The sequence below is a fragment of the Meles meles genome, chromosome 6 (assembly GCF_922984935.1).
Source record: "Meles meles chromosome 6, mMelMel3.1 paternal haplotype, whole genome shotgun sequence".
Lineage (NCBI taxonomy): Eukaryota > Metazoa > Chordata > Mammalia > Carnivora > Mustelidae > Meles > Meles meles.
Genome location: NC_060071.1, coordinates 77,539,046 through 77,551,889, shown reverse-complemented (window position 1 = coordinate 77,551,889; position 12,844 = coordinate 77,539,046). Strand labels below are relative to the sequence as shown.

The window sequence follows — 12,844 nt, the reverse complement described above, 5'->3', positions numbered from 1 at the left end:
GGAGGAGCACGGGGAGGCAAACATAAGCTGAGATGGGTAGAGATGGGGCTGTGGTCATAGCTCATTTACAAAAATCTGAAATTTCTTGTTCTTTTATTTTCAACCTTGACTTGCTGGGCAATGACCTAGCTATGGGACAAAAGCATTTTTTTTTGTGCTCTTTTTATGAGCCAGGCCTGGTAGGAAGGATTATAGTTGACAAAGCCTCAGGCTCTGCCCAAATCCTTCCCCTGAGGGCTGGAGGTCTCCAGCCAGTTGACATTCTGGTGCTTAAAGGCCACTTTTGGGTAAGGGTTTGGTAAGGATGGAGTGTCCAGGCCTATGACCCTTTAAGAAATTTACTTTTTAAAAACAGCCACAGGTGGTGGTGGTGTGGGGAGACGGTGGCGGTAGAGACTGCGGTCTTGGGCATGTGCAGAGGGAGCTCTGTGGGAGCCCTTTTCCTGCCTGAGGGATACCTAATTTTATAGCAGTTACACAGGGTCAACAGGAGGCTCACCAAGGCCCCTCAGACGGAGGGTCAGGGAAGGAAGTAGGGGAAGGGAAGCTGAGCTGCCCTCTAAAGGGTTGTCGTCATGGCGACCAGAGCCCCCACGGGTGCTGGGTCACCTCAGGCAAGCAGTGGCTCGTCCTCCGCTTCCACCACCCAGACCCCCGGCTCAGCCAGCGGCAACAGAAGCACATCATCCTCGTCCTCCGGAGAAAGGACTGTGGTGTGGGGTTCAGGTGGGGTCCGAGGTGGTCCTGGGGGCCGAAGACTGGGCAGGAGGCGGCCTCGCAGGGCCTGCACCACTCCAGACAGCAGTGATGGCTCTAGGGGTATGGAAGGCAGTGGCCCTGGGGCCTCAGAGACAGTAGCGGGGGCTGGAGATGTGCTGGTAGGTGGAAGGGGAGCCTTGACAGGCAGTGGGGGTGCCTGTTCCCCATCCTGCCCACCCACCGCCCCACCCTCACGGGCAGGACCTGTGTTGCCATCTGGAGACTGAAGGGGAGCGGAAGAAGGTGTGACCTGCGATCTGGTCTCAGGGCTCCGGGCCGGGGGGTTGGCTCGAGGAAGCAGGCCCCAGCGGCGGAGCCGGCGCACCAGCCTGCGCACAGAGCGGCCCCGCTGGCGGCGGCGGGCACCTGAGGCACCCCCTGGAGTCATGTCCTGCCGCAAGATCTGCAGCAGGGAGCGCAGATTGCCGAGTACTGAGTTCTGCAAGGAGAGGAGGTAGATGCCAGGGTCAGTTGTGGGGAGGGCCATAAGCCTAAAGAAGGATGGTATGATGGTGGGGTGCTGGGAGGCTTGGAAGCAGGAAGGATGAGGGCTGGGAGGTCACTTACATCGTTAGGGTTCTCTGTAGGGAAGTCCTCTACAGGTGGGATGGCGCCCTGGGCAATGAGCTGCCCGTAGGAGGGTGGCGCCTGCTGCTGCACGATCTCAGCCTCCATCCGGGACAGGGGGGCAAAGATGCTGGAAGGAATGAGGGCTGCTCAGTCACAGGTGGTTCCAGCCAGAGCAGCCTGTCTAAGCCCAGACGCGTCTCTTCCCTCCGCACCCAGGCCAGGACAGCTGAGCTAGGCAGGCCCTGGCTTTCCCAGAAGTCCTCTAAGGTTCCCCTCCTTCCTTGAGATTGCTTTCAGCATCAAGACCTGTCCTCAGAGAAGCACCCTGTCCCCCAGCTGGACAACTCCAGGAGCCAACCCATAAGCAGGTCCCCAGAACATGTCCCCAGTGTAGGCACCGTTACAGTCTCCCCCTGGATCCCCCACTCCCTGATGGCTGGCTGCACCCTTACTGACCTGTACTCCTGCGTGCGAATGGCATAGAGCTTGCAGGTGCAGCCCAGGGCGATGACCAGCAGCAAGCCACATACCAGGCTGCCAATGACGGCGGCTGTGATGACCTTGCGCGGTAGGGCGTAGGAGCAGTCCCACTCGTCACTGCCATCGGCGCAGTCTGGCTGCCCGTCACACACCCAGGTCTCGTACACACACTTCTCATCCCGGCAGCGGAAGTTGCCAGGCTGGCAGTGCCGGCAGCGTCTCTCGTCTGCTCCGTCGGCACAGAAGGTCTGGTAGTTGCAGCGGTCAGCAGGCAGGTAGCAGGCGGTGGCCCCGGTGGTGCCGGGCGCCCCGCAGGGGAAGTGTCCAGGTGGGCAGCTGGGGCAGTTTTCCTCGTCCGTGCCATCGGCACAGTCCCAGGAGCCATCACAGCGCTGCGCCTCACTGTAGCAGCGCTCCCCCAGGCCCTCGCTGGCCCCCAGGCTGGCACCCAAGCCACAGGGTCGATCCCAGGGCAGGCAGTAGCCCCGCACGTGGTAGGTGGCATTGAAGCCCCGGCCATTGCTCCAGGCAACTGTGTGGTAGGCCACGATGGCCTGGCCGGACAGCGTCTCCACAGTGACAGCCTTGCCGTTGCTGAAGTGGGTGAGGCTGCGCAGCAGCCTAGAGGTCTTGGGAGGCCCAGGGCCATCATACACGTGTACCGCATCTCCATAGCCCAGGTCCAGAGCTGTGAAGCGCACTGCCAGCCGCCGACCATCATGGGGGTCCAGCAGCCAGAGGCAGGACTGGGGGTGAGAGACGGAGGCCAGGTGTGTGTAGCCCGGGGAAGAGAAGACCCCATAAAAGTCTTCCAAGGTGTGATTGCAGGGTGGGATGGGGACAGGGACTGGGGTCAGGTCAGGGAAGGGGTCTGAGCTGCAGCCTGCCTCATCAGAGCCATCGCCACAGGCATCGATGCTGTCACAGCGGTGGGCCAAGGGCACACAGCGGTGGTTCAGGCACTGGAACTCTTCGGGCAGACACATCAGCCAATCTGCAGGGGGCACGGAGAAGGTGTGAAACAGGGGAGCCAGTGGCATCCTCCCCTCCTCCCTGGGGCTTCTACTACCTGTTCTTCTAGTTCCAGAGACCTCCCTGTCTGGCATACCTTGGCTGTAGGAGAGCAGGAAGCCCTGGCCCAGGGGTGCTCTGGCCCCGGCATAGCTGTAGGTGATGGTGACGTTGCCCCCAGGAAGCTGCAGGGGGCTGGCTGGTGCCTCACACAGGGAGATCTGTGGCTGGAGAGGGGAGCGCAGAACTAAGCGTTCTGAGCCACAGGCCAGGTGCAGTTTTTGGAACCTACAGGAGTGAAGGAGAGCGGGACAGGAGATTTTTTTTTTTTTTTCATTTTTAAGATTTTAAGTAACCTCCACACCCAATGTGGGGCTCAAACTCACAACCCAGAGATCAAGAGTCCCATGCTCCACCCACCATGGATGGGAGATATTCTTTTTTTTTTTTTTTTTAAAGATTTTATTTATTTATTTGACAGACAAAGATCACAGGTAGGCAGAGAGGCAGCCAGAGAGAGGGAAGGGAAGCAGGCTCCCTGCTGAGCAGAGAGCCTGATGCGGGGCTTGATCCCAGGACCCTGGGATCATGACCTGAGCCGAAGGCAGAGGCTTTAACCCACTGAGCCACCTAGGTGCCCCAGGATGGGAGATATTCTTTTTTTTTTTTTTTTTTTAAAGATTTTTTATTTATTTATTTGACAGAGAGAGATCACAAGTAGGCAGAGAGGCAGGCAGGAAGGAGAGAGGAGGAAGCAGGCTCCCTGCCAAGCAGAGAGCCCGATGCGGGACTCGATCCCAGGACCCTGAGATCACGACCTGAGCCGAAGGCAGAGGCTTAAACCACTGAGCCACCCAGGCGCCCGATGGGAGATATTCTTGACCACCGCTAGCTTCTTCCACTCCTGGTGCTGTCAGGTCCCTTCTACTCCAAGAATCACAAGTCCTTGCTTATCCACGATCCAAATCAAACAGCCAAATGAACTCAGCCAAATTTCTGCACTTAATGGCAGTAGTCCTAACAGAGGCCAGCGGCAGCGTGGCATTCTGCTTCCTCCATCTCTTCCCAGACAGCCCCCTTTGCCCTTTCTGGGTAAATTCATGAGAGTGACTCTATGAAGCAAATAGCTAGGTACTTAACATGGGCCCCAATCCTATGGCCAAAGTCAGAAGAGACTGGGGAGACCTGTACCGCTTAAAAGATATGGGGGGCTGAGAAAGGTTCTATGCTAACTAGGAATAGCTTTCGAAACCTAGGCAAGGATATGCAATGGATTGAAGGACTCCTCAGAGCACCCATATTGGAGCCCAAGGACTTTCTAGAGTGCCTGCTGTCCTTCAGAGAGGGCCAGAATCCAAGCTAGATGTTGGCCCCAGCTCGACTCCAATGCACTGTGTCTGGGCCAGAACTGGCCAGGCTTTTAGGGCAGACTTGGCCAAATCAAATTCTACTCTTCCACCCAGTGACAGGGAGGGAAACTTCATGGAGAAGTAATTCCTGAAGGCTTTCCCATGGTGAAGGAGGGAGGGTGTTAGGGTCTTGCCCTGCTTCTCACCTCACCGTTACGGTCTGCTCCCTGCTCCCCAGGATAAGCCAGGTACAGTTGGCAGGTGCACTGCGGCTGTCCCGGCCCAGGGGCCTCTGTAAGGTGCCCTGCACTTCCAAGAGCACTGCTGGAGGGTCCTCACAGGCTGGAGAGGGAGGAAGGTATAAGGACACTGTTGAGAGCTGGTTACTGTTATACCCCTACCCCCCGTCCCCCTTGAGGGCTCTAAGGGCCTGAGCTCTTTAAGGAGCAGAGAAACTCCCCCTCTCTGTCCACACACCTACACTCACACTCTAGAATCATAAGGGCCCTCTAGAATCATAGTCTTTAGCGGGCCCCCTTCTTTCCCATAGTCATTAATATCAACACCATAAATGAGCTGAGGTCTGCTTTGTGCCAGCCACTGGGCCAGGAGGAAAAGGAAATACTGTCTCTACAATCAGGGAGACTACATTCTGGCTAGGGAGATCAAGTATGGATATTTGGGAAAAAAATAGTAACTACCAGGTGAGAGCTCACACTGGGTCTGTTTCCCCGTTTTTAAAATAAGGATGGATGATCTCCACTCTAAAACTATGGTAGGTGCCAGAGGAATTCAGAGAAGAGAGAAGAATCCTCATAGGTCTTCTCTTATTCCCAAGCCCTTGGGGTCCCAGCTACATCCTCCACTCACCAGGATTTGGGAAAATGATCCGGTCTGGATGTGCCAGAGCGCCTCCTAGAGGAAGAGCGAGAAAGGGCCGGGGAGTGAATCGCCCCTAGTTTTCTTCACCTGAGCTACTCAAGGAGGAAAGGGAGCCATCTGGGACTTCCGGGTAGTTTAAAGGAAGGGGCAGCGGAGCAAGGGGAGGCTGCCATGTGTGACCTCGAGGGAAGGTACGGCAGCACGGCCTGGGGGGTGGGAATGGCGATCGAGGGAAGCCCGAGGGAGGGCTGAGGGGAGCAGCTGGCAGTTTCCCGGGCGCTGGGGCAGGCAGCGTCGGAGGCGGCGGCAGGGGCTGGGAGACACCAGCAGGCAGGGGAAGTGAGGGGCGGCAGAGGAGGAAAGCGGTGAGCGCCCGGGCTCTGTGACAGCCCTAGGGGCGGGGTGCCGGGTTAGTAGTCTCGTTTCGGTTTCTTACCCAGGAGGAGGAAGAGGAGGGTGGTGGGCAGCATCCTGAGCCGTCCGGAGGTGCAGGAAGAGTCCCGGAGCTTCCGTCGTCTATCCCGTGGGGAGGTGGCGCCGCTCCGGCGGTCCAGACGCCCCGCTACCGCTTCCCCGAAGGGGCTCCATGGCCCGGACTCCCCCACCGGTGCTCTGGATGCCAGGGCTGGGGGCGGGGAGGGGGCGGCCGTCTGGGAGCAGGGGCGGTGCCTCTCTCCAACTTCGGAGTTGTTTTCCCCAGTCGCCGCCGCGCTTTCTCCCAAGGCCAGCTCCCGAAGTCCCGGGAATCGGTTCGAGGCCCGGCGCCTGAGCGCGCCCTCTCCGTGAGCCCGCCCGCAGGCCGCGAGCGCCCCTGTCCAGGCCCGGCCGCCACCTGCCGGGGCTCGAAGCCACTTCCTCTTCGGGGCAAACTTTAACGACGGTCAGCCGCCAGGGCCGGCCTGGGCGCGGCACAACTTCTCCTGCACGTCTAGCCTGCGGGACGCGGCAGGGGATTGCGGGAGGGGGACGGGAGGCTCGGCCCAGCTCCCCGGCCCTTGCCGGGGCGGTACCCCCTGCCAGCCCAGGGGTTGGAGGAGCCCGGGCGGAGGGAGGGGGCGGGTGACGAGCCTGGCCCCACCCCTGCCAATCAACGCGCGCGCCCCGCCCACCCGCTCGCCTTAACCCCTTTCCGGCCCTGCCTGGACTCGTCAGACCCGCCCCCGGCGAGGCGCTCAGAATCCTCTTTGAGCTGTGCTCTGTTCCCGTCCTTTCGGGGTGGCATGTTTGTTACAGGACATGTTGGTCAGAGATCCACTGCTTATTCCGTGACTGTCATGTCTTTCCTTTGGACCCTTGAGCTCTCAGTACTTGTTCCAGTGTCTGAGATCAGGCAGCACTTTTTGTCGTGAGCCTCTATTCTAGTAATTACCACGCGGTGTTCGAACTATTTGTTTACCCCTCTTTCCCGCCCCCGCCTCTTCTGTGGAAGCAGAAACTTCCTGTAGTTGGGCCTAGGCTGTTTACCTTTGCACCCACGAGGTTGCCTGCTGAGACACGGTAAAAATTGCCAATAAATGGTAAATAAACGAGTAAAGTTCCTTCGCCGTGTGCCGACTCTGTGACCTTGAGAAAAACACCTAACCTCTCTGTGCTTCTTGACTGTAAAATGGAGTTAAGAGTGCGACTCTCTTTTAAGGTTGTCATCAACGCTTAAGGAGGTAATGCAAGTTGAGCATCTAGGAAGTGCTCTGTACCTTGGAACAATTATTATGATTAGTCCCAGAAGATCTTTCTTATTTATGTGGGCTATTACTTATTCCTGTGGTACTGATAGGTAATATTAGTAAACAGTAACAATAGCAAATAATAAATTTTTGAGCTTTTTTCACATTTCAGGCACACATCTAAGCACTTTTCAAGAATTTGCTCTTTTTTGGGGTGCCTGGGTAGCTCAGTGGGTTAAAGCCTCTGCCTTCGGCTCAGGTTATGATCCCGGGGTCCTGCACATCCGGCTCTCTGCTCAGCAGGGAACCTGCTCCCTCCTCTCTCTGCCTGCCTCTCTGCCTACTTGTGATCTCCGTCTGTCAAATAAATAAAATCTTAAAAAAAAAAAGAAGAAGAAACAAATTTGCTCTTTTAATTCTCCTGCTCCCTCCTCTCTCTGCCTGCCTCTCTGCCTACTTGTGATCTCCGTCTGTCAAATAAATAAAATCTTAAAAAAAAAAAAGAAGAAAGAAATTTGCTCTTTTAATTCTCCTCACAGTCTTTGTGAAGTAGAAACTATCTTACTCCCATTTTACAGATAAGGAAACTCAGGCACAGAGAAGTTAAGGATTTTGGCAAGGTCATGAATCTAGTAAATGCTGAAACAAGGGTTTGAACCTAGGCGATCTGGCTTGGGACAGAGTGTACATTTGGATCCTTACTACTCTCTCCTTTCTACAAATAGAACAAAACAGGGTGCCTGGGTGGCTCAGTGGGTTAAGCCTCTGCCTTCGGCTCAGGTCATGATCCCAGGGTCCTTGGATCGAGACCCGCATCAGGTTCTCTGCTCAGCAGGGGCCCTGCTTCTCCCTCTCTCTCTGCCTGCCTCTCTGCCTACTTATGATCTCTCTCTGTCAAATAAATAAAATCTTAAAAAAAAAAAAAAAAGAACAAAACACTTTTTTATCCATGACATTTGTTGTTGGCATCAGTTTTTATATTTTCAAAACTGGTACCATGACAGGGCCTGAAGCCATAGAGTTGGCCATAAAAAGGCCCTTCTTCCACTTGGACCTTGGTCCTGTGCTGAGGGATTTGGGTCCCTCAGTCTCTCTGTGCCCTTTGCTGTGCTCCCTCTCTGTGCAGTTCTAGGAGTGAAATAGGATCCTGAGTATGGGAAAAGGATGTTGAGCAAAGGAAAGCAGGGTGAAGAGGTTGGAAAAATAAAATATTTAAGTTCTAAAAGTGTTGATGAAGGTTTTAGTTGAGTGCTGGCTATGTGTTCTCAATGCTTCATGGATGCCTGAAATTCTTTTTTTTTTTTTTTTTAAGATTTTATTTATTCATTTGAGACAGAAAACATGAGTTGAGGGAGAGGCAGAGGGAGAGGGAGAAGCAGAAGCAGACTCCCCACTGAGTGGGAAGCCCAAGGACAAGGATGAGATGATGAGATGTGGGGCTGGATCCCAGGATCCTAGGACCCGGAGATCATGACCTCAGCCAAAGGCAGCCGCTTAACCATCTGAGTTACCCAGGTGCCCTGGATGCCTGGAACTCTTTAAGACTTCACTTGAACTTCAGGGGCTTACTGTCTACTTGGAAAGAGAGGTCAGATACACAAATGAGAGAAACCAGACAGCCCTGGGGAGTACCCATGGGAGTGGCATGTGGGAGAATGAGGAATTACAGAAGGGAAATGGAAAAGATGATCCTGAATTGGAAAGAGTTGTGGGAGGCAGGGAAAGGAGGAAGGGAGCCCATGGTCTGGGATGCCGAGTAAATGAAAATTGGCCAAAAAATACAGTCAAGGTCTAGGCTATTGGGAGCGGTCATCATCATCAGGAAGAAATGGCACCAGGGTAGAATAGACTTGCATTCTGTAAATATTTATTAGAGTGCCTTCCAAGGCACTAGACAGTGGGGACTCATATTTAAGAGTGAATTCAAGCCCCAAAATGATAGGAAAAATTTAAAGAGGACTTAGGCGCTTAAAATGAATTTAAGCTTTAATTAGTCTAGTGAGTTTCAGTGTCCGGGCCCATATAAATCACATCCTAGACCATCAGGTACATTTACGAATGGGTCTGTGGAGATGTTCCTGGAAATCTTTGAGGAATTATAAAAAATAGTGGAAATGGGCAGATGTTTGGTTTTCAAAATGATAGTATCTAACTTTGGTAGACTACTTGCCTGTGGCAGGCACTGTTTAAGCACTTCATGTATATTATCTCAGTTAATCCTCACCACACCTCTAGGAAGTAGGTGTTATTTTTGCCCTCCTTTTATAATTGAGGAAACTGAGTCATATGTAGGTCAGATAACTTGCTCAAGATGAAACTACCAGCACGTGCAGGAGCCAAGCTGCTATGGTCTAAATGTTTGTGTTCCCCAGCCCCTAGATTCGTATGTTGATTTCCTAACCCCCAAAGATGATAGTATGAGAAAGTGAGCCTTCGGGAGATGACTCTGAGATGGAGTCCCTGAGATGGAGCCCACAATGGCACTAGTGCCTTTTATAAAAGAGGCCTGTGCACTATGAGAGGACACAGTGCGGTGGTGTGGTAGTGAATCAGGAAGAGGGCCCTTACCAGCAGGTGCCCAGGCTGGTGCCTTGACCTTGGGCTTCTCAGTCTCCAGAACTGTGAGCAATAAATCCACTCAAAATACCAAAATGGTATTTTGGTATATTAGCCCAAAAGGACTAAGACAGAGGCTTGCTACCGAGAAGTTGGGGTGCTGCTGTAAAAAAAAATACCTAAAAATGTGGAAGTGGTTTTAGAACTGAGGAATGGTCAGAGGCCAGAGGTGCGTGCTTGGAGAAAGCCCCTTCTGCGGTGAATGGACCATTAGGGGAGATTCCCTTGAAGGCTCAGAAGAAGAGAGCTGTCTGGACCTCAGGCTCCTTAGATTACCTCAGTGGTAGTGCACAGAATATGAATAGAAGTATAAGTATAGTTGGTCAAAATCACTCTGGGTCCCAGATGGAGTTGAGGGACATGTTAATTGGAAACTGGAGGAAAGGAGATCCTTGATACAAAGGGGCAAAGAGCTTGGCCAAATTGTGTTTGTGTCTTTGTATTTGTATTTGTTGGAAGGTGGAACACAAGATTGATGAAACTGGAAGGTGGAACACACGACTGATGAAACTGGATATTTGGCTGAAGAAATTTCTTTTTTTTTTTTAATTTTTTCTTTTATTTTTTTTTAAGATTTTATTTATTTATTTGACAGAGAGATAGATCACAAGTAGGCAGAGAGGCAGGCAGAGAGAGAGGGGGAAGCAGGCTCCCACTGAGCAGAGAGCCTGATGCAGGTCTTGATCCCAAGACCCTGAGATCATGACCTGAGCTGAAGGCAGAGGCTTACTTAACCCACTGAGCCACCCAGGCACCCCTGGCTAAAGACATTTTGTAGCAAAGTGTTGAGGAAGCTTCCTGGTTTCCCTTGGATACCTTTTCTTTAAGGTTTTTGTTTATTTGACAGAGAGAGAGTTAGAGAGGGAACTCAAGCATGGGGAGTGGGAGAGGGAGAAACAGGTTTCCTGCTGAGCAGGGAGCCCGATGCAGGGCTTGATCCCCAGGACCCTGGGATCATGACCTGAGCTGAATGGCAGTTTTTTAACAACTGAGCCATCCAGGCACCCTTCACTTTAATCTTCTAGTAAAATGCAAGAAGAGAAAAATGATTTAAAGGGGGAATTGTTCATCAGAAAGGTTGCAGAACTAAAATTTGGAAAATTCTTATCACCATCTAATATTCTGTATATATTTTACTCATTTATCATGTTTATTGCCTGCTCCTCCCACAAGAATGTAAGTTTGCTGGGGCAGGGATTTGTTGGTTTGCTGGTGTATCCCCAGTGCTCAAAACAGTGTCTGACAGGAAGTAGGTACTCAATAAATATCTGCCGAATGAATGCCAGTCCTAGGTATCACACAGATTACATCCTTGAATTCACTCAACTACTCTTTCAATTATTAACCCCATTTTAAAGGTGAGGAAATGCAAGCGCTGTAAAGTTACCTAATTTGCTGGCCTCTAAACTAGTAACTTGTAAAGATTGGAGTCACACTTGACTTGTGTGACTCCAGAGCCGTTCTTCCTAACCATTATGTGACATGGCCTCTCTCTGTGCTGCAAGCGATGTACCGAAAGATTGATAAAATGGGTTGCCTGGCAGCTCAGTCAGTGGAGCACAAGACTCACCGCATTGTGAGTTTGAGCCCCACACTCAGGGTACAGATGACCTTAAAATAAAATCTAAAAAAAAGATTGACAAAATGAATCAATCCGGAGGAGGGTGTTAGAACTGGTGAGCGGTCTCTAAGCCATGTCATATAATAAGCTGTTTATGGAACTAGAAAGTCTTTTCACCTAAAGAAAAGCTTAACTTGAGTGAAGGATTGAATATATGAAACTAGATCCAAATATTTGAAGAGATATAGCATGGAACAAGAATTGTTTGTTCTGTGCAGTGAAGGGCAGAGCCTGGAATTAACAGAGCAAATAAAGAAAGTGCGTCTGTTCCCTGCCTGAGGTACAGAAGCTCAGGGTACAGGTAAGGTTAATGCAGAGGGACAGATGCCTTGGACCTTCAGGATTCCTTGGCAACTCTGTGAATCGTGAATTTCACAATGGCATAACTTCCCAGAAAAAAAACAAGGGCAAAGAAGCTTCTAGAAGCAAGTTGTGTACGATACTAACAGGAAGCCAACACAGTGAAAGTAGAGAAAAGAACTGGGGTGGGAAGAAAGAGGTCATGAGGGCCCTTCAAGGAGAAGTTTCAGTGCTGAATTTGGCAGCACATATACTAAAATCAGAACAATACAGAGAAGATTAGCAAGGCCCTGTGCAAAGATGACACAAATTCATGAAACATTCCATATTTTTATTGTACACCTAAAACTAATATAACACTGTATATTAATTAAACTTCAATTTTTTAAAAGATTTTATTTATTTATTTGACAGAGATCACAAGTAGGCAGAGAGGCAGGTAGAGAGAGAGGAGGAAGCAGGCTCCCTGCTGAGCAAAGAGCCTGATATGGGTCTTGATCCCAGGACCCTGGGATCATGACCTGAGCTAAAGGCAGAGGCTTTAACCCACTGAGCCACCCAGATGCCCCTAAACTTCAATTTTTAAAGAAAGATTATTTATTTATTTTGAGAGAGAGAGCGTGAGCATTGGGGAGGGGCAGGGGGGAGAAGGAGAAGCAGACTCCCTGCTGAGCAGGGAGACCCAAGAAGAAGACAAGGACAGGGCTAGATCTCAGGACCCTGAGATCATGACCTGAGCTGAGGGCAGACATAACCTGCTGAGCTACCCAGGTGCTTACCCCCCCCCCTTTTTAAAAAAGATTTTTATTTATTTATTTGACACAGAGAGAGAGAGAGATCACAAGTAGGCAGTGCAGTAAGCAGAGAGAGTGGGGGAAGCAGGCCCCTTGCTGAGCAGAGAGCCCGAAGTGGGGCTCAATCCCAGGACCTCGGGATCATGACCTGAGCTAAAGGCAGAGGCTTTAACCCACTGAGCCACCCAGGTGCCCCCCTGCTTCCCCCTTTTTAAAAGAAGTTTCAGGGGTGGCTGGGTGGCTCAGTTGGTTGGGTGTCTGCCTTCCGCTTGGGTCAGAATCCCAGGGTGCTGGGATTGAGCCTTGTGTTGGCCCCCTGCTTATGCTCTCTTGCTATCTCTGTCAGATAAATCAACTAAAAATCTTAAAAAATAGAGGAGAAGTTGGAGTAAATGCCTGGGTTGCTTCTGCAGATATAATAGAGGTTAGTTTTAAAAGAAATGACTGGTTGGGGGGCCTGGCTGGCTCAATCAGAAGAACATGCCACTCTTTTTTTTTTTTTTTAAGATTTTATTTATTTATTTGGCAGAGAGAGATCACAAGTAAGCAGAGAGGCAGGCAGAGAGAGTGAGAGGGAAGCAGGCTCCCTGCCTAGCAGAGAGCCTGATGCGGGACTCGATCCCAGGACCCTGAGATCATGACCTGAGCCGAAGGCAGCGGCTTAAACCACTGAGCCACCCAGGGGCCTGAACATGCCACTCTTGATCTTGGGGTTGTGAGTTCGAACCCCATATTAGGTATGGAGATTACTTAAGTGAATAAATAACTTTTAAAAACTTTAAAAAAACGACCAGTGAA

General features: G+C 51.5%; 1 protein-coding gene and 1 non-coding gene across 2 annotated transcripts; one reads left to right on the top strand and one right to left on the bottom strand.

Moving 5' to 3' along the window:
* Positions 1–76: 76 nt before the first annotated feature.
* On the bottom strand, positions 77–6,520 carry LRP10 (LDL receptor related protein 10). Its single transcript, XM_046008302.1, has 7 exons — positions 5,488–6,520; positions 5,040–5,084; positions 4,376–4,511; positions 2,918–3,108; positions 1,786–2,803; positions 1,327–1,456; positions 77–1,198 (listed from the first exon to the last, which is right to left on the bottom strand). The coding sequence occupies exons 1-7, from the start codon at positions 5,519–5,521 to the stop codon at positions 611–613; spliced, it is 2,142 nt and encodes a 713-aa protein (XP_045864258.1). The 5' UTR covers positions 5,522–6,520; the 3' UTR covers positions 77–610.
* A 4,961-nt stretch (positions 6,521–11,481) lies between these two features.
* On the top strand, positions 11,482–11,585 carry LOC123945333. The gene has a single exon (XR_006819176.1). It is a non-coding gene; the product is annotated as a U6 spliceosomal RNA (small nuclear RNA).
* The last annotated feature ends 1,259 nt before the right edge of the window (positions 11,586–12,844 follow it).